The sequence below is a fragment of the Rhodnius prolixus genome, unplaced genomic scaffold (assembly GCF_049639745.1).
Source record: "Rhodnius prolixus isolate KJV_2025 unplaced genomic scaffold, Rpr scaffold_14, whole genome shotgun sequence".
NCBI classification, from domain to species: domain Eukaryota; kingdom Metazoa; phylum Arthropoda; class Insecta; order Hemiptera; family Reduviidae; genus Rhodnius; species Rhodnius prolixus.
Window position 1 is genome coordinate 1,382,626 of NW_027411594.1, and position 22,611 is coordinate 1,405,236.

General features: G+C 31.9%; 1 protein-coding gene across 1 annotated transcript; it reads right to left on the reverse strand.

Moving 5' to 3' along the window:
• Positions 1 to 12,319: 12,319 nt before the first annotated feature.
• LOC141451630 (uncharacterized) lies at positions 12,320 to 19,956 on the reverse strand. Its single transcript, XM_074123087.1, has 12 exons — positions 19,703 to 19,956; positions 19,402 to 19,625; positions 19,248 to 19,326; positions 17,407 to 17,781; positions 17,053 to 17,175; positions 15,495 to 15,666; positions 15,326 to 15,399; positions 14,457 to 14,628; positions 14,142 to 14,362; positions 12,855 to 12,985; positions 12,682 to 12,750; positions 12,320 to 12,603 (listed from the first exon to the last, which is right to left on the reverse strand). Exons 4-12 carry the CDS (start codon positions 17,588 to 17,590, stop codon positions 12,487 to 12,489), a joined length of 1,263 nt encoding a protein of 420 aa, XP_073979188.1. The 5' UTR covers positions 17,591 to 17,781; positions 19,248 to 19,326; positions 19,402 to 19,625; positions 19,703 to 19,956; the 3' UTR covers positions 12,320 to 12,486.
• Between the last annotated feature and the right edge of the window lie 2,655 nt (positions 19,957 to 22,611).

Here is a 22,611-nt window from a genome sequence, read left to right on the forward strand (position 1 = left end):
GTCATATAGTAACTGATTTTTAGCAGCATCTTTTTTTCGTTCATGCAAAATATATTAATTTATTGAATATAAATAAAATATCCACTTGACATAAATATAAGATCATTTAATTTTTATCTAATGCCAAGTTATAATAACTGTCAATCTACACTTAGAAGTCTACAGTTAAGCAGTTACTGCAATTATATCAAGTAATGAACTTTAAAGTTTGAATAAAGTTATGTTTAAATTAATAACGTTGATAAAAATTAATTTAATTCCCAAAAATCTATCAATACCTCAGCATTCACGATACTGTTGATCAACGAGAATCAAATAGAACTAGAGAACTAATAGTAATTAGATCACTCTTAGGTAATTTTACTTTTAGAATTAGGATTAGAAACTAGTAATTATTAAATTTTTTAAAAACAGATGCTCAATTACTCGCGATCTGTATGTTACGTTCAGAAGCGATTAGAGTAAAGCTCTAATGGTGCAATGTTGAGAGTTGTTTTTAAATTGTTGGACCTCCGATGTAGCCCATTTCTATGTAATGGACGAGGGTTTATGAATTGAGAAGATCGATTATTCATTCTAGTTTCTCTAACACCGTGCAGGTGGAATCGACTAAACTAAGAACAGTAATAAAGTTAAACCTTAAGTCTCGATAGAAAACTAAGAATTAAACTTCACATATTTACTCGGTTTACGTTCTATTAGTTCACTCAATGAACCCTTCTACGATTAAAAGTATAATGAAATTAAGATTTCTTCCTCCAACTTAAGATGACATATAGAAATTCCGTAATATATTTATGATTTAGAACTAAAGTTTCAGACCGTAAACTTTCAAACTGTAAAGTTTGGTTTATTGCTAAAAAAGATCACGTCCTATTTATGCAGTAAGGCCTACTCAGAACTTAGAAATTTAAACATTTCCGGAAAGAAAATCCCGTGTAAAACAAGACTAGCTGTTTTAGACACTAGAAAGGAAACTCTAACAAGGTAAACAGATTCTGTTCTTTTATTAAATTGTTTAAGTTTTTGTAAGAAAATGAGTTCACTGTTTGGAATTTTAGTCAAAAATGTTAAACCGTTTCTATATCTACAGAGCCATTTTGTCATTAAGTAAGTACGTTAAGTATTTTTACAAACGAAACAATGTTATTGGTCAAATCCCGGCATAAAGGTTTTATTTCTTGTTGGGCAAATGTATAGAGACCACTAAGAAGTTTTAGAATAATCGTTTAAAACTTAATAAAATGCCAATACCACATAAATAACAAGAAACTTGACTTGAAACTAGTTGGTGGGAGAAAATTGAATTGAAACTTTCTGAAGAAGAGGGCTTGAGAAAAGGTGGATCTTGAGCTGAGATAAGTTGAGGAACAGTCTCGTGAAAATTGCTTTCTAGATCTCTTCAAAAGTAGTAACGAAGATGATTGCGCCGACATTAATCCTCCCTGAATGAAGAAGTGGGTTTGAGAAAAGTTAGATCTTGTTCGAATGTTGTTTATGAGTTGGGGCAAGTGGAGGAACAGTCACTTGAATCTTGCTTTCTAGATCTCTTCAAAAGTTGGAAAGAAGATGATTGCGTCGAAATTAATCTTTCCTGATTGCAGAAGTGGGCTGGAGAAAAGTTAGATCTTGTTCGGATGTTGTTTATGAGTTGGGGTAGTTGAGGAACAGTCATTTGAATCTTGCTTTCTAGGTCTCTTCAAAAGTGGTAACGAAGATGATTGCGACGAAATTAATCCTCCCTGACTGAAGAAGTGGGCTTGAGAAAAGATGGATCTTGAGCTGAGATAAGTTGAGGAACAGACTTGTGAATGTTGCTTGCTAGATATGTTCAAAAGTGGTAACGAAGATGATTGCGTCGAAATTAATCCTCCCTGACTGAAGAAGTGGGCGTGAGAAAAGTTAGATCTTGTTCGGATATTGTTGATGAGTTGGGGGCAAGTTGAGGAACAGTCACTTGAATCTTGCTTTCTAGATCTCTTCAAAAGTGATAACGAAGATGATTGCGTCGAAATTAATTGTTTCTGAAGTCGGCTTGTTCTTTTTGATAATCTTAACTTGCTGAGTGAGGTGCAGATAATTTTTGCAACTTTATGTACAGGTATATATTAAATAAGGATTGGCAGAAAAAGAAGTATAGGGAGACTTTCGAAACGTTGGAAATCTACTGCAATGTGATTTGATGAAGCGAAACTGATGTTTATGAAGAAGTAGAAACCACAGTTTGTGAACCAATTTGTGCCTTGTTTCGGTTTTTGACAGCAGCAATGGATCTAAAATCTTAGGATCTCAGAAAATAACAACTCCATAGATTAAAGAGAAGCACTAGTTTAAAGTATTATTTTATTTTAACTTTATGCTGGCAATATTCATTATTATCAAAGTTTTTAGACTAATTTCAAACTAAGAGTAAACAACGAACACCTAGAAACCTAATTCATTTCGATTTATGCCCTAAATTTGCTAGAATTTAATGTAAAATTTAAAAATTATTAATTACTAAATAAAATTACTTTAATAACTTTCATTTCTTTTTATTTGTTAAATATTCCATTTTTAATATATTTATATTAACAAATGTTACTAATTTCAATGCTTATTATGCGGAAGAAATGTTAGTCTGCTCACAAATTTCAAAGGATCCTCTGAACTTTTCAAAAGAGAATTTGCGTTTCCTTGTGTTGGATTGCAACATGCTTCACCCATTAATTGGATTCAAATGTTTTGATACGAAAAAACAATTAACAAAATGACGTGAAGAAGGATTAGACGTTCATCTCCGCACTATACTGATCTATATAAAATGAATCTTTGATCGTGGACTCAGTTCTTCTGGAAACCAAATATTTGTGGATAACGTCTTGCTTAAGCAGATCAAGAAAATCACATCCTATCGAAATATGAAACTGGCACCGAAATTTATTGTCCTAATCAATACGAACAGAAAATATTTTGTCTTAATCCAACATTGCAACCATTTAGAAAAAGAAAAGTGTTATCACAAAGATGTTATAAAAATCGCGAAAACTAACTTAGTCCAGAATTGCCAAAAACACTATATATTTATTCAATAATCTTTCTCCATTGCAGTTAACAGGCTGCCAGGGGACAACACCGACACCGCTCTGAACTTGGCACGTAATAATATTTTGTATAATGCTTGCACACACTGAAATAGTGAGTTTTATAAAAGGCCTGCGAAAAAAGAACCGTTCCAGCTAAGAATCAAATAAAATTTAAAAATGAATTTATTGAAAATTTTCTACAGACTTCCAATCATAAAACAATTATGAAAGCAAAAAAATCAATGATAGATACGTTTTGTACTTTAGATCCGTTACCTTGAATTCCTCAAGGTGTTCACTGTTTTTATATAAGAATGCAGTGTTGTTTTGGGTAACGTTGTTTGCTATACTGTGTGATTGTTGATATGGTGTCAGTGTATGGGTGTTGATTCTGTAAAACCCAGAAGTTTGGCACCTGAAAACCCTAACTAAAAAGCAAATTGTAAAGTTCAATTTTGAAATTACTTTAACTATCTTATAAGCTGTGTTGGTCCACCTGAAAACCCTAACTAAAAAGCAATATCTAAACTTTAATTTTGAAGTTACTTTAAATATCTAACTAATATATTATCCATTTCCAAAGTGTCTGGTTGATGTGTAGCTGAAAACCCTAACTAAAAAGCAAGTTTTAAACTTTAATTTTGAAATTACTTTAAATATCTAACTAATAAATTGTATTTGTCCACCTGAAAACCCTAACTAAAAATAAAGTTCTAAACTGTAATTTTGAAATGACTTTAACTATCTAATATGTTGTATTGGTCCACCTGAAAACCCTAACTAAAAAGCAAATTCTAAACTTAAATTTTGAAATAACTTTAACTATCTAATATTTTGTATTTTTCCACCTGAAAACCCTAACTAAAAAGCAAATTCTAAACTTGTAATTTTGAAATTACTTTAACTATCTAATATGTTGTATTGGTCCACCTGAAAACCCTAACTAAAAAGCAAATTCTAAACTTTTAATTTTGAAATTACTTTAATTGTCTGACTAATATCTAAAAACCTAAACATAATGTATATAAAATATAGAAAAAAATAATCATGCTTAGTAACATGCAGAATTGACTTACCCCTCTGCTCTACTTGGACTTGAAGTTCCGAAGAAGGATATTAGTAGTGGCCATATAAATGAATAATTATGATTCAATTTATTTAAAAATGACTAGTGTCATTTTGTCATGCACTAAATATATATCATGCACTAAATAGTGGCTGGTTGATGTGTAGCTGAAAACCCTAACTAAAAAGCAAGTTCTAAACTTTAATTTTGAAATTACTTTAACTATCTAATATTTTGAATTGGTCCACCTGAAAACCCTAACTAAAAAGCAAACTCTAAACTTTAATTTAGAAATTAATTTAAATATCTAACTAATATGTTGTTTTCCATAGTAGCTGGTTGATGTGTAGCTGAAAACCTTAACTAAAAAAAACAAATTCTAAACTTAAATTTTGAAATTACTTTAACTATCTAATAAGTTGTATTGGTCCACCTGAAAACCCTAACTAAAAAGCAAATTCTAATCTTTAATTTTGAAATTACTTTAACTATCTAATATGTTATGTCATCCTTCTTCTTGAAGTTCCTAACATGCCCTAATAAATGGAATCATAATTATAAATAAATCCGACGTATTTATTGTTGACGGTAAAGATAGTTCGCCAAATAGTAACAACTAAGTAAAATTTGGCCAACTATAAAAATGTTAAAATTTTGATAAGGAGAGTGCCGCTCGTTCTAGGCGAGCCTGGAGCGAGTGACACGCTACTAATCGCGCCTGAACGTCATAAATATAACCACTAAGAACTCCCCTGCCTACCTTTAATGCTGTAGGTTGGGATATGTAACTATATCTTGCAGTTACATATCCATCGATGTAGTCCTCTGCGTCTTCGTCTTGGTGGATGGGGTAGAGCAGGAGACCTCGTCAAATGGCACTGGACACTTGACACTATTTATAAATATTTGTGACGCAAACAAATACTTTGAGCGCATGAAATTTTTAGCGGAATTTGGAAGAAACCGAAGCAATTATTTACTAAAACGCACAGGTTAAAATATATATTATAATAATTAATAAAGGGTAATAAAAGTTCCGAAGCAATCACTCCCGGGGATTTTAACACGAACTCGGTTCCTGTAACAATAGAAAAAACAAACAAAGATTAGTGAAACATAGTTTTCATAAAATAAGATAAGTTAGGTTACACAAGGACTAAAGAAAGTAACAAGAGTCAAGAGGTTAAGGTGCATTGCTAGAGATGGCTGCGGTCTAAGCAAAAACTTTGCCAGTGGATTCGCAGAGAAATGCAGAGTTTTTTAAATTTAAAAAAATTGCTTAAAACTATTCTTTTCCTGTCAACTAAATGGACTAATTTTCCCAAATCTACTTGCTGAACTTAAATTTAATTCACTATTTGAATAGTTCTCCGCCAAATTTAAAATAAGTACTCATACTTATACTAATCTATTCTAAACAATTTGTTTAATAGTGCCATAAAATTCTATGAAACGTGATTTGAAAGAGAATTTATCTTTTCTTTTCCAAAATTTACTACAACTCTAATACTTGTCTATCTTTGTTCTAAACTAAACTAAGAAATGCACTTATAATATTTTGTATCTTTTAGCTAAAGTAAAAAGTTTCCAAAATCAATCTAGTGAAGTTAAATTTCAATCGAACTCGGTGAAGATTATATTACTCTTAAAAAAATTCTTATCCAATTTAATAAATTTATGTCGAATCAAATTTCGAGACCTATTTGATCAATTTTCAGCAAATGCCTATCACAAATTGGTTAATGCAATGCACTAAAGTTCACTTATTTACTTAGAATTAAAAAAATATAATTTATAAAGTTACTCAAACCTATGGAAGATAGTATGATTCAACAAATCTACTTTTACCATGCACAAAAATAAAAACAAATCCATCAAATTGTTATTACTTAAGCTAAGTAACCCTAAATAGTCAACAGTGGTTTTAAAATATTGAAAATTAAAAAAGTACATACGTATCAATTCTCTGAAGTAAGAATTCATGCCTGTTGAGACATGTCTGCATTCAAGTCAATTCCACTTTCTAAACTTTACTTCAAAAAAATTAAGTAAAACAATAATTTTTTTATGTATTCTACTTTTATTCTAATACTCTATAAATAATTATAAAAATTTGATGGAATATTATCAATTAATATTAATAAAATGTACTTACTGTGCAGAAGTGGTGCTACCTCTACCAGAACACGAGTTGAACTGGATAACAGGAACGTAAAGGTAATAATGGCGGCTATAGGAACATATGGTACTTATTTTTTTTTATTAATATAATAATTTTGTAAATAAATGTAGATCGATTTTTTTTTATATAAATTTTGATTACAAAAAAATGTTGTTTACTCTTTAAATATTTTTTAAATAATTCTAATTATTAATCTATGTGGGACTACTTTATGACGTCACACGCACATGGGGACAATGCGGTATTTTAAAATTATATATTTTCAATTAATTATTAAATAATTTTAAAGTTTTTCTACTGTAATTTAAAGATTATTGTCTAGAATAATTTTTGGAATTGAGTTTTTAAAGGAAATTGTGATTTTAATACGAAAATAACAGCTGATTCTTCTGATATTTTTTTAACATGTTGCTAAAATCTGTTTCGTAGATTTTATTCAAATTTTGGAATTCTTGTTTAATAGTAAACTACTTTTTAATATAATTTCCGGTGGTTGAACAGTAATTTAAGTTTAAGGGCAAACTAATAGGGTAGGTCGAAAAATAGAACTTCCCCAAAAACCCCTGTGAAATCACGTCACAGGAAATGGTTTTCAATACAAATGATAGAATTTTATGTGGATAAAAATTCGCCTTTGTATTATTAGCCTCCAGTCATAATTACGAGGGTCGTTTGAAAAGTCCGTGCAAAGTCAGAGAGATAGCACTACTGGCGCGTATCGAGGTTATGTTTAGTTAGTAGCATCTCTTGGAAGAACACACACCAAGTTTCAGCCAGATCGGTCTATTTCTTTGTGTTTGGCATTCGTTTGAATCGAGGAAGTCGAGTGATTTTCAAAAAATGGATGAAAAAGAATTTCGTGTGTTGATTAAACACTACTTTATGAAAGGCAAAACGCCTCAGGAGACTAAAGAGAAGCTTGATAAACATTATGGTGACTCTGCACCTTCGATTAGAACAGTTTGTAAGTGGTTTCAAAAATTTTCGGAGTGGCCATATGGGCATAAGTGACGCTGAACGTTCTGGACGCCCTGTTTGAGGTTACTACTCCAGAAATCATTGATAAAATCCATGATATGGTGATGGATGACAGAAGAGTGAAGGTGCGTGAGATTGCTAGTGCTGTGGGCATCTCGAATGAACGGGTACATAATATTTTGCATCAACATTTGGACATGACAAAGCTATCCGCAAGATGGGTGCCGCTATTGCTCACGCTTGACCAAAAACGAAATCGTGTGAAGTGTTGCAAGGACGGTTTGCAGCTGTTCCAGAAGAATCCGCAGGATTTTAAGCGTTGTTTCGTCACTGTGGATGAAACGTGGATACATCACTATACTCCTGAGACCAAAGAACAATCTAAACAATGGGTTACCAAGGGGGAATCTGCGCCAAAAAAGGCGAAGACCGTTCCTTCGGCCGGAAAGATTATGGCGACTGTCTTTTGGGATTCGCAAGGAATAATCCTCATCGACTATCTGGAAAAGGGTAAAACTATTACAGGTGCATATTATTCATCGTTATTGGACCGTTTGAAAACCGAGCTGCAAGAAAAACGCCCACGATTGGCCCACAAAAAAGTCCTTTTCCATCACGACAACGCACCAGCTCACACCTCAGCAGTTGTGGTCGCAAAATTAATGGAAATAGGGTTCCAACTCGTTTCACATCCCCCTATTCTCCAGACTTGGCTCCCTCGGACTACTATTTGTTCCCCAATATGAAGAAATGGCCGGCGGGAAAAAGATTTTATTCAAACGAGGAGGTGATTGCAGAAACGAATGGCTATTTTTCAGACTTGGACAAATCCTATTATTCGGAAGGGATGAACAAACTAGAGCAGCGTTGGACGAAGTGTATAAGCCTAAAAGGAGACTATGTTGAAAAATAAAAAAGGTTTACCCCAAAAAATTAAGTAGTTTTTATTTTTGCACGGACTTTTCAAACGACCCTCGTATAATTACCACCTCCACAGAACTCGCTCTTTTTCTCGCCAAAGTAGCTAAAAGGTTTCCAGATTAACTTTTGTTTTTTTTATATTCATTTCTAAATTAGGTCGATCCTCGTTGTATTATCCAGCCCTGAATTTAATAGTAGTTCTTAATTATGTCCATCCCAGTTGTGTCATCTGTCTCTGGCCATAATAGCCGTAATCATCTCCCAAAAAAAAAAAAACACCCTTTTTCTTGCCAAACTAGCTAAAAGTTACCAGTTTTTCCCTAATTATTTCATTATTTATTCCAAAATTAGTTCTACCATATATCTATCATCAGGGCCGGGTTTAGTTGAAAAGAGGCCCCAGGCTTTTCCACTTATGAGGCTCTTTCACGTCCCATTTTCATGTATGTAAATTACATGAGAGGTAATAAAATACATCACTACTGTGATATATATCAATATGTTAAATGAAACATGTTGTTATTGGTACTGTTTTTAGAATAGAGTAATTTTAATTTTGCTACCAACTTGAATATAAGCCCCTCTTGATCTTGAGTCCCTAGGCTGAAGCCTAGTTAGCCTATAGGAACAACCGGCCCTGTCTATCATCCATTTTCGCCTTAATATAGTGGTGGTCATCACCTCAAAGGGTAGTTGCACGCTAGCAGTTATTGTGAACACTTGAAATTTGTTGCTCTGCATATTTTTATTACATTTGTGGTTTCTTTTTTTGTGAGATTTGAACGTGGTTTTATTGTCATTTGTGTACTAAACTGTCTGGTGTCTTTTGGGTGAATTTTTGGGAAAAAATATTTGGTGGGGTGTCGAAAAATTTAAAGTTACATTTGAAATGAATAAATGTTGATAACTTTTGGACTAAAGTTCAACATATATTTGAGAGATGAATGCGTGTTCATAAGAAATCAGTCAAAGACATTGCATTACATACATTTATTTGTTCATTAGTACTTTATAGTTTTACATTTGGATTGCATGAAGAAATTGAATTGAAAACCTGTTTAACAATAAAAAAAAAAAAAATAAAAGTAAAATTCAAGCATAGAAGCATATAATAATTATACTTAAATATAATTCGAATTCATTCGAAGCTGATTATATGTTTTCGATTACGGGTTATAAGAGATGGAGAGATAAAAAGTGTAACTGAAGTAAAACAAATGTTGAACGTTTAATTAAAAGAAAGAGAAGTAAAAATATTTTGTTCTTTTGAGGCCCAAACTATTCCGCACAATTGGCAAATAGATCTTTTATTCTTCAAAAATTTAGTCCTCCAAAAAAAATCCTACAACTTTACTTAGAAATAAATGGAGAACATTTTGTTTTAGAAGAGAGATAAAACACAATACGGAATCAAATAGTTACAGGATAAAAGCCATAAGTAGTCTAATAACTCCACGCTGAATAGCAATTAATGAAGGCGTTGTCAACAGTAATACCGGTATGGTGGAATGAGAACTGCCAAGACACACAAGAATAGAGACGCTTAGTAGTTTAAGTGGGTGAAACTAAGTTGCCGTGAAGCTTACAAGAGGACCGAGATTAGAACGGATTATTTAGACGGATGTTAGCTTTGCAAGAAGGTGGCAGTAGCCAAACTGCCGCCACAAACCGAGAAGGTAGAAGGGAGAGGCAAGTCTACTGACGTACTGGCCATTCCTTAATCCAACCCACAAATATCCTTTTCATCCTTCATTATCTCTCTCCAATCCTATATAAACCATCTTGCCGTTAAGTAGGAAAAAGCAATATGCTAATTGATGATGTCATTCAACCTAGTAGCTAAAAGTGCAGATCATTGTCCTTAATTTAAACTTAAGGAATCTGATGATTCTTCTTTAAAACGTTCTTAATTAATCATCTTAAAGGAGAAAATATCAGGGAATTTGCTTTATGTGTCATGTTAATCATGTTTTACTATCACGTTTCAATCACATGTGAAAGGAATTTAAGAGAAATTTGCAAGTGAAAGTGGGATAAACGGACAATAAAGGGCATCCGATGATATGTGTGCGTAAGTTACGCTGGAGTGGAAGTCGACTTATTGCTCTACCTGCTCTGGCTGCACTAGGTACTTTGTTGCAGCAGGTGCAGCAGCGATTACATAGACTGGAAATCCGGCTAAAGTAGAAACGAAAAAACTGACCATAATCGACTAAATCTTACTCAGGACTAACTGCAAAAAATTATTATTCAATTACCTACACATTGTTGGAGTAAATTACACATTATAAATGTGTAATTCTGTAAATTTGTAAGACTGAAATATGTAAGAACTGGTCAAATAAAATACTTGCAATAAACTTTCTATTGTTTAATTTATTTTTATTTTTAAATCAGTTTTTAAGAATGAATACAAGTCTATGAATTCATTTTTAAAAAACCAGATTCAAAAATTTTAAAGAGATATAAAGGGTCTATAATTCAAAATAATCCAATGCGACCTTAAGGTCAATGTAGCTCCTTAGAATCACTAGGGATTAAGTACTATTTAGACTTATGTTAATGCATGTCTTTTAAGTTTCCGCTAAAATATTTGAAGTTAACTTCAAGACTCACTCAAGGTCAATGTAGCTTCTTAGAATCACTCTTTACTCATAGAATATAGGGTTTTTAAAAATGCATAACCTGTATGAGTGAAGGTCAATGTAGCTCCTTAGAATCACTCTTTACTCATAGAATATAGGGTTTTTAAAAATGCATAACGTGTTTGAGTGAAGGTCAATGTAGCTCCTTAGAATCACTCTTTATTCATAGAATACAGGGTTTTTAAAAATGCATAACGTGTATGAGTGAAGGTCTATGTAGCTCCTTAGAATCACTCTTTACTCATAGAATATAGGGTTTTTAAAAATGCATAACGTGTATGAGTGAAGGTCTATGTAGCTCCTTAGAATCACTCTTTACTCATAGAATATAAGGTTTTTAAAAATGCATAACGTGTATGAGTGAAGGTCAATGTAGCTCCTTAGAATCACTCTTTACTCATAGAATATAGGGTTTTTAAAAATGCATAACGTGTATGAGTGAAGGTCAATGTAGCTCCTTAGAATCACTCTTTACTCATAGAATATAGGGTTTTTAAAAATGCATAACGTGTATGAGTGAAGGCCAATGTAGCTCCTTAGAATCACTCTTTACTCATAGAATATAGGGTTTTTAAAAATGCATAACGTGTATGAGTCTATGTAGCTCCTTAGAATAACTCTTTACTCATAGAATATAGGGTTTTTAAAAATGCATAACGTGTATGAGTGAAGGTCTATGTAGCTCCTTAGAATCACTCTTTACTCCAAGAATATAGCTTTTTTTTTTAAATGCGTAACGCTAGAGTTTGGATTAGCTAAATCCAAATAATAGCAGCTCAACAACATAAGTAGATCTATGTTAATCGCATAACTGTTGGAGCAGTCAATTAAGGAAAGCTTTTTGTGTGGTTATTTCCTTAAAGTTGTAGCCCACAATAAAATTTAATAGAAATAGTCTATTTAAGACTTATCTTTCAGTGATACTAATTTAATTTAAAGAAGCCTATTTTTAGCCCAATCAAAGTACACATTACTTTGATGCTCAGATCGGCCAAATGTATTAACATTGGTTGTAAGACCTACAGCATTTGTAGACCAATAGACATTAAGCGAAAATAGGCCGGTAGAAAATTCTAAAGCTTAAAACCTTTATCATACTAGAACTACACGGGGCCGTCACAATTAGCCTCTTCTCTTCATAGGGTAAGGTGATTTATCTAGAATCCTAAGCCTCGCGCATAGTCTTGAGGAGGAGAAATGATTGGAATTCCTGTTTACAATCTTTAAAAATCTTTCGACAATAAACGCTTTTAAATATTTTGTAATAAAGACTATTAATATTTAAAAAAAATACCTAGCGTTGTCCTTAGCTTGAAGAATTCATGCTGATTTCTATCCAACTGCTCCTGAAGTTATAAGTGAGTAATTGTTATTTGGATAAGAATCCATTTAGTTGTATCTTAACGTGATGCGAAGAATGTATTTCCAAATCTAAAAGCATCAGTTCACAAAAAAAAAACAATTGTTTTTATACTTTATATTTATTTTCTATGATCATTACATTGTCTATCAAGTACTATTTAGACTTATGTTAATGACATGTCTTTTAAGTTTCCACTAAAATATTTGAAGTTAACTTCAAGACTCAAGTACTTTAATAATACTAAATTATTGATTTTTTTTTTTTCTTTAAAATGTCCCAAAATTATCTACAATGTTCTTTGAAATATGAAATCTGCTTCGAGCTTTCTTCAAATTCCAATCATGATTGGTACTAGATTTTTCTTGATTTTGGGCAGAAGTTTCCTGTAAATAAAACATTTCTTAGATAGTAAAAACTGGTTTGTTAGATACTAAATTATGAATTAGTACAAAATCACTGACTTCAAATTTACATTCCTCTTCCATTAGTTTCTTTCGTTGTTTTTCAAAAGATTTCAATTCTCTTTCTGCCTGAAATCATTAATGACCTTATTCATAAATTCATCTTGTGTTTAATTAGTCCAGAAATAAATATTTACTGAGCTAATTCAAGTTATGTACAAAAAAAGACCAACCAGTTCTCGATTTGTTTTAATATCTAGTACTTTCTTCTTCATTTTATCCATGTTTTTATTGATTTTCTTCAAATGATCTTCTCGTTCTCTGGCTAATTCTGTTTCTTTATCAACTTTTCTATTTAATTTATCTGCAAGAAAAAACATCAAGAAGAAAACAGGAATGTAACGTGAACAACATAATGTAGCAGCCATGTAGTGTGCTATTCTAGTAGGTCTTGATTTAGATTCCCTGTTCTTGTATCTATAGAATTAGGCGCCATGGTAGCCGAGCGGGTTAAGAGGTGAGACCTGCAAAGCTAATATGCATTGTGGTACTGGGTTCGATTCCCGGTCTAGCCCTTGGATTTTATTTAATGGTTAATAAAAGAAATTTACAGTAAAGTACGTTTGCTAGACGCCTCCGTTCACGACACCTAGTAAATGGCAGTTGGACATTAAGCCCCGCCTGAAAAAAATAGGCGATTACTTTACTTATCTATAGAATTTGCAAACAATGTATTGCTACTAGTAAAGTTTTACTCATGTCACTGATCTACACCAGTTTCTGTACACATAACTAAAGATCATGGATCTGAATGACAGCTTAGCTGAAATTGATTCGTAAACGAAAAAATGGAACAGAATATCTGAGACAAGTTGTGCAGGATTGCCTCTTGTACACGTTTTGGCCTAGAGGCTACGCCTTGGAACCTGAAGGGAATTCTTTCGACAGATCTTATAGCAATAATAAAATTCCTATGTACCGACTAAAATGTTTAAGGATTATATAGTTTAAAAGAATTTCAAACATAGTTTTAAATTTAATTATATCAAGCAAGCCGACTGTACCTTAGCGATCACAATGTGATTTCAGCTGTCAGAGTAAAACTTTTGTTCTACATTTAGTTGCTATTGAAAACTCCAGGCATGTCGCAAGTCCTTAATCTAAGAATTCCAAATTAATAGGGAAATGAGTACACATTACTTTGATGCTCAGTTCGGCCAAATGTATTAACATTGGTTGTAAGACCTACAGCATTTGTAGACCAATAGACATTAAGCGAAAATAGGCCGGTAGAAAATTCTAAAGCTTAAAACCTTTATCATACTAGAACTACACGGGGCCGTCACAATTAGCCTCTTCTCTTCATAGGGTAAGGTGATTTATCTAGAATCCTAAGCCTCGCGCATAGTCTTGAGGAGGAGAAATGATTGGAATTCCTGTTTACAATCTTTAAAAATCTTTCGACAATAAACGCTTTTAAATATTTTGTAATAAAGACTATTAATATTTAAAAAAAATACCTAGCGTTGTCCTTAGCTTGAAGAATTCATGCTGATTTCTATCCAACTGCTCCTGAAGCTGTTCACACTCCACTTGTAAAACTTCCAAATCTCCTGGCGTTACTGTTGAACTGTTGGTACGCCAGTGTTCCATTCGTTTCAATTCTTTACCAACCAGGGCACTTTGTACGCCAATCTTTCTTGCTTTTTTATCTAATCTTTTCGTTTCATGCTGGAAATATCTTGGAAATTGTATGAAAACATTAATTAAGTAAACTCGTTAAATACCGTTATGCCAAAATCTATATTAATAGTAAAACTAATTATATACTAAACTGGGCCACTTTATTAGGATCAACTTTTTGTTGAGCTCGTTTTTGTTTAGTAGTGAATAGTTGACCAAACATACTTTGAAATACACGAAGTCCTTCTTCTAAATTATCAATTTCTTCTTCTAAACTTTTCTGCTGTGCTTGAATTTCAGCATATTTTTTATCATGTTCTATACCTACAAGAATACATTGTTAGCTTTACATACAATTTGTAAAACAATTATTTGTTAACCAAGCAAAGCATTGGGTATACAAAAGACACGATAATCTAATTAGTTCAAATTATGTTTCTAATTTAGAATTAAAAGTAATTAAGTAAGTATAAGCAAGATGCAATAACATAAAATAATTATGTCAGTATAATTTTATAGTATAACAGACTGTGGTTGGCGGTACATTACTCTTATTGCTGGAAAGATAAATAATAAACGTAGAATATAGTCACGTTTTGGTATACGGGAAAAATTAGGTTTACTTTATGATTAGAATTCAAGAGCCAGACTAAAATTATGGTAATTAGTTTCAGTGTGCATCTCTGAACTGCTAGAAAACTGGATGCAATAGAATGCACTTTTTCCTATTTGGAAACACTACAGATTATCTATTTTGTTATAAACTTTCAATTTTGCTCTTTAAAATGGGATTTTAATTCAAAGATGTTCTTGTGGATCGTTTTCCTTAAGAATAACAACTAGAACATTGAACTGTACATTGAATGTAATTTGTAGTATTCAGTCGTGGCCGTCTTTTTAAATGCATTGTCAGTCACTGTAAGGACATCACAGTAAGAATAAAATTTCTTAAGTTCTGTTACTAGAAAATAATTTTGAACATAATATAAAAACCTAGTTCAGCCAAAATATTCTAGCTTACCTTTTTTCTTAGCCGTTCGATATAGTTCGCCTATTTCTTTTTCAACAACTGTTACAAGGAAATCGATGTGTTGCCTGCATTAAACAAATAAATCATATAACTCTCTAAAAAATAAATATTGTTGGCTGATAATTCTTTTATTTAATAAGGATAAAAAAAAAGTACAAACTCTTCTTTTTCGCTCAATAAGACATGGTCCTTATTTCCAAGTTTTTTCACCTCCTCATCTCTCCAAAGTAGTTCTTTACTTGTTATCTTTAACTCTGAATTTTCCAGTTCCTTTAATAATTTTTCCTTTTCTATTTCTTCTTCTGTGAGTTCCGTCTTCGGTTCTTCTTTTTCTAAAATGTTTTTAACATAAACTGGATTGATGCTATTAGATGAAGTCGTATCAAGATATACCAAACACTGGTGTGAGACCAGTGTATACAAAAGACACGATAATCTAATTAGTTCAAATTATAAATGGAAATCCTGAAAATATTTAGTGACCAAAAATACGATTTCTTAGTTTGGGTGTCAGGATATTAAAGAATTGTAGGTCTTAAGAAAGTTGCTTTATGCGGTCAGCCATTAGTACATCAATGGACAGTAAGTCACAAGAATAGTATTGTTGAAAACTACATTGCAGCATCAAAGAGTATGATTGATATTGAAATTTATGTGGAATGATTATGTATAATCAGTAGTAATGAAATCATAACAGCAGTAATTATGGTATAACACCCTGCATATCCAGCTGAATGGTTGCTATATTCGCACAGTGATTAAGAAACGAAAAATAAACGAAGAATGTAGCCAAGTTTTGGTATATGGGAAAAATTAAGATTACTTATGATGAGAATTTAATAGCCAGTCTGAAATTAGGTTAATTATTTTCTATGTGCAACTCTGAATTGATAGAGAACAGAGTGAATAGAAACAATACTGTCAGAGGCAGCCAAAGTGCATAAATCGGCTAAAGTTAATTACACATACTGACGGCATAACCCATATTACTACATAAACTGAAGAAACGGTAGCAACTATAAAGGAGAAGGAAGGGAACTTAGGTTAGTTTCTCTGGTTAATACGTCATTGCAAAGTTAAAGGAAAAAAAGTTTAATGAGAGGTGCAGTTCCTAGAAAAAGACACGACATATCTTGACTCTAGCGACAGCAGGTTCTGCACCTATATAGGAAAGAGAGGCGCATAATTTGCCAATCTTTCTGCCTCCTCATTATCTAAAATAGATCTTGTATTCACTCTAGAAGGACACCCTTGACAGACTAAACTTATTCTTGAACATTCTAATATCAACTTAGAAGAAAGTCGAGAACTTAACTGATCTAATATCAATCCCTATTAATAAAAATTAAGTTCCGAACCTGTTCCTCCAACATAGAATAGCAAAGACCTCACACTGAGAAGAGTTGATACTGAACCAAATAAGATGTAGACTTTCTATTAAAATTATGGAATCGTAACACCTGAGATAACCATCAGATATCACAGATCATCGCCTAGTCTGACTAAGAGTCTTGGTCTTGGGGAAGAAAAACGTCTAAGTCTAATTTATCACACAAAAAGTGGAAACGATTCTTTAAATGTAGATGACAACACAGATCCATCATTACTCAGGCGGCTATCTGGCAAAACTCATGGAATCTATTAGCCTATGGTGAAATTTGAAAGAATATCATAAAAATTATTTGCAAACTTTCAAGTAGAGAATCAAAATTTCTTACCAATTTCAAAAAAAGGATTCTGTCTTTTCAAATAATTTTCATAAATCTCATTTTTCAGTTTCATCACTAAACAATCTTTAGCTAGCGCTAGTACCATTTCTTGTAGTTCATAAGTTGATACCCCTAGAACAAAGCAGATTGCATAATCTTACTGATCAATACATGCTTCAACCCATTTGCAAAATACATTTAAGCAAGAAATAGCTGAAGAAAGAAATTGCAAGGCATTATTTCAAGCAAAATATATTTAAACTTTAAAGAAGCTTTAGAAGAATTACAATTATTTAGTTTTGTTCATTGAAATTATTCAAATTGTCTATGAAGTTAAACTAGAAATTATTTTTTTTTACTAACCATCAAAATTCCTTTCCTTTCTTCTCAAATAATCTTTATACGGCGCAAATTCCAAACCTTCAAAGGTAATATCTGGATCTAATTCTACCAGAGGTAGTTTTTCTTCTAACTTTGCTATGTACGGATCTTTTGATTTTTTCCTTTCTGGTGGTTGATTCATATAAATTTCAGCCTTTGAAGACATACTGTTTTTTTTTTCCTTAGTGAATCTTTAGTTGACTGATAGTTGAAACCACCATGAACTCTTTGCAGCTATGGCAACGGCCTAACTTAAACCCGAGTGCTTGATCCTTGTTCAATTTCATTGAAGTATAAATCTCAGAGTCAATTATCTGCTGGTAATGATGGTTCCAGTTACATGTTGAATTGTAATTCCTGAAATGGGGAAAACCTATTACCTTTTTTTTTTAAGAGAGCCAACTATTTTAGACTGTTCACTGAATATCATAATAATCGGACAAAAGTGTACAATTAAGTATTCTTATTTTACTTGAAGTGCTATATCTTTATATCTAGTTCTAGTAACTCACCAATAAATTGTATTTTCTGAATACTTTAAAACCCTTATACAACTGCCCTACCGAACTGTGATTGCGTCGATCAATAAGCTGAGAATTAATTTTAATAATATTTATCTGTACTAAATTACAAATTAAAAACAAAAAACCTCAAATTAACTTAAAACGTTCTCCTGTACAAACTCAAGAGATGATCCACCTCCATTGATTAGAAAGCGACTGGCCAAATAAAATCCAAAAAGTTTGAAAAGTTGTTGCTTAGTAACTATCTCTAAACATTGAATATTTACAGCCAATCAGATAATTCCCTTATTTTTCTTTTAATATCAAAACGGGACGACATTTCCATGTTTAAAGGCTTATTCGAGAGTATCTCTGAAATGTCTCTGAGTAAAATATTAAATTTTCTTAATAGTTTAAGTAAAAAAGTAATTATTTTAAAGAAATCTTAAAAGGTATTACCCAGATAAACTTCGCACTGTTTTCTCAAAACATACACTGGACTTTTGTTATACAATTTTTATTCGAGACAGTAAAATTGTTGGATCAGTCTAACTTTATAACACGCGATTTTGAATAGAGAAGAAGTACAATCCTAACCAACCTGAATCTCTTCATAAAGAGTAATTACAATTGTATGCTTTACATGGGTAAGTTAAAATGTGACGAGAGAGCTACACAAGAACCACGACCTATTTGTATAAACTTGCATGTTTGTAGCAACACTTTTCTTGATTGAAACCAAGCTAAATTTCTCAACATTCACAGGGTACAACGAAATTAGAGAAAACAGGAGATATATGATAAAGATATCTTCAGGTTTAAAGGATTTAGGCAGGTGTTTTGACTATATCTGGTTGTACAAGGAAAGCAGGATGGTCATTGCTTAGAGGGAGAAATTGCGACGACGGGATTGAAGAAATGGTATGCACCACTACCTTGTTTCTTCAATTCTATGTTGTGTGCACACTTCCAGTTTATTAACTCTAAAATTAGAGAAGCAAACAATGGAGCTCAAGGTAAACTTAAAGCTCTGTAGGCATACCGTGAGACTGGTGAAGAACCCTTAGGATCTTTTTTGGGAAGCGATGGGGATGGTTAAGACAAAAGTTACATTAGACACCTTGGGACCCCATATATAACAATAAATATTTCAATTAAAGAAGTACATTCTAATTATAAACCCATTTCCCTTGGAGTTACAGAATTGTTATCTTTCTATAGCCACACTAAACTGAACCAGAAAAATACCAGTTTTGGATGGTTTTAGTTTTTCAAGTATGAATAGGGCACTATCTACACTATTAAATCAAATGAACTTACAATACTTTCACGCGATGTTAGTACTATCCATGTAGTTTACACCTGCAGCCAATTTCAGCACATATTGTGTTTTGATATACTGAAATAATCACAATCTTATTTGAATATAAGGTAAACTAAGAGGTAGTAAAACTGAAATACAAAAAATAACTACCTTATAGTGCAAGGTGAGTATTACAAGCCATCATATAACCAAGTCCCAGAGGTAGTTCAAACATTTATACACTCAAACGATTCAAATACAACAAACAAACCAAGAAAAGTAGAAACAGCCCGTTTATTACTTTTCATTTCCACCAGTTTTCGTTCAGGGCCATAATGACATGATTTCTGAATATTTATGGAACGCTTTGATCTTTACTGCACAGAAACAAAGAGCTGAAAATGTAAACAAAAAAGTTAAAACTATATTCTAGAATATTTTTCACATCATAAAACTGTAACATGAAACTTACGTTGTAACAGCATATTCAGGTATCATTCTCAAGAAAATGCAGCGAAAATCTACTGTTGCAGCTCTGCTTTCCGAACGAATGACATCAATGTGTTTACCTTGACAGTGTATTCTGATAAGACCTTTCATCATTTTCAAGACAAAGAAAGGAGTAATGACAGAATACTTAAGTTACACCTCTATGGGTCTGGATTTTTTGAAGTCTATCGTTTTGTTAACATAATCTGAATGGAAAACAACTTATTACTACTTATCAACACTTTGAATAACATCTACACATAACATGTGTGTAACCTTCCTCACTTAGTCAGCCAGCAAGTGTCAGGAGTAGGGTTGTTCTTAGTGGGAACTTTAATCTAAATAAATCATTTTTGAACCAAATTTAACCTTTTGTAAAGAAAACTGAATACAGAATGGTTTAACTCTACTACTTTATTCCATAGAGAATGCTAAGAGGAATAATTCACACATAATTACTACTTTACTGTAGTTATCTGAAAGTATTTACTTATAAATGCATTACATAAAGGTAAGTGTTTATTCCAAAGAATATTTTGATTTTTAAATGCTAAAAATTAGCATTAGCATTAAAATGATAGTTAAAAGTTTCATGTTTTCTTTGTAAAATGATAATGTTAAACTATTTTTTTATCATTTCTGTTTATTTATTACCAAAATAAAAGGTTGAAAAATGTTTGTAAAGATTTCATATGAATTTATTGTAAAAAAAGTGTATAAATAATTTTATAACAATAAAAAATGAATTAATTAATAATATTGTATTCATTTCTCCTTTTAATCTCTTAATTAATATTAAAAAAATAAAAATAATAAAAGAAACACGAAGTAGTAAGAAGGAAAACTTAAAAAAAAGAAGTTCAAAGTGTAGAGTGTGTAAGCAAAGTTACATATACATATTTAAAATTATAAGGAAGACAACCCGAACAGTTCCACAGGCACACTGAAAGATTAGATTACCTGACTTCTTTATAAACCCGAAAAGAATGGATGAGAATCAACTTATATTTACTGGGGTGCTGCTGCATGTAATGAAGGTCCCATGTAGGTAATCATTTCACAGATGAAAGACGAGTTTTTACTGTGTTTAAGCTGAAAAGCGTTGGATAAAAACAATGGATAATGGAAAATAATACTACACTAATAATTATAATTTAATACACACCTAATATAAGATTTTAGAAATCAGAGCATTTTTCAGTCAAACTAAATCTCATATCAAGCAGTTCCAATCCGTGGCAAACAAAATTAGCAAGCAGTTTTCTTGAAACAAAATTAATTTTTGTTTAAGATTATTAAATTTAACTATTAGGTAATTTACGTTAGTACAAAAAAAACAATAACAATAAGAAATAGAAGAAGAAGAAGAGGAGCAAGGAAGACCTATTATTGGAAAAAACCTTCAATACTTACAAGTAATTTTGTGGACAATGTAGTAAAATATAGTAATGTCTATTTGTTTAGGCGGCGTCTTTAGTAACCATCAAGTTTCAAGAAATTTGCTATATTGAACACTAAATAAAATCCAAGACTTAGATTGGAAATCGAACTCAGTACCACAATCACCTTTTAATCAATATAAATGAATGTATGTAGTTTACATAAGAAGTAGCATTTTCATGCACTTTTAAATAAATGCTTTTTACAACTTAAACCTCGTTTTACTAATTTAACATTTAGCTTACTTTTTCTAAATAAGTATTTTGTCCATCATAATACACCGTTTGTGGAATTCCTTACACAATTTGTACTTTCAACCATTATCAGCGATGATTAAATTTACTTTAACCATGCTCCTAACACTGTAGTGATGGGCTACATGCGTGGAATCCAAACAGAAATTAGTTTTTTTTAAATTTTACTCCACTTATTAAGGGAACAACATTTTATTTATTAATGTTGCTCCAAATGTGTCTAGTAAGTGCTGTTGTCTCGTGGTCATTTCATGAACTAAATGTTTCACTCTATCATAATACTGCTTTTTCAACTTCACATATATTTAAGTGGAATACATATTTATATATGTTTTTAATTCCATTTTCTTTTTTTTTTACCAAGAAGCGTGAATTCTTCAACCTTCTCCAACGTTTCGAATTAATTTAGTTCTTTCCAATTCAAAATAAGATAACACAGCAACCAATTAATTTTTTATATATATTGCAATTGACTGGAGACGATTTCTTAGTTAGTTTAATAGTTTCCACATTAAAAATGTATTAGGATTTTATTACTTAAAAACGATTTAATTCCATTAAACCCCAAAGTTTTAATCAATAAATAAGTTTTATAAGTCTAAGCACAGATGAGAACAATCTTCTGGCATTAAAATTGTATTATGTGGAAATGATTAAAAAATAAATAATTGTACTTACTTAATCAGTTACTATTCTTCAGTCAACCTAAATAGCGACTGACTTTGCAAGTAACCACCGATTAGGTGTCGTTCATATAAGTCTTTTGTTATCAAGGCCAATATCGGTAATCGAAACCAGAGACGCTTAGGTTAGAAACGCTTGCGTTGCCATGCTATCTTTAAGTTTACATACAGGTGAAATCCTAAAATTTGATAAGTAACGCCAACAAACAACGAAGCTTCTCTAATATTGACGACAGAAAATGTTAAATTATTAAAAATTATACTTAAATATCGTAGATGATGGCAGTAATCTTGGGGAAGTACTTAAATTACTAATTGATTGCAATATTGCTTAGCAAATGTGGCGACCGGATAAAAGGGGACTTAACCCTAGGTATAGCCCCTGAATGCATCCCTGAATGGATTACTGACTGAATGAAAGATATATTAACGAGAAAGGGCCCCATATTGTGTTTAATATCGCACAACATAACCTAGACTACATGCTGCACATCTTTTATTCAATTCATTTCAAA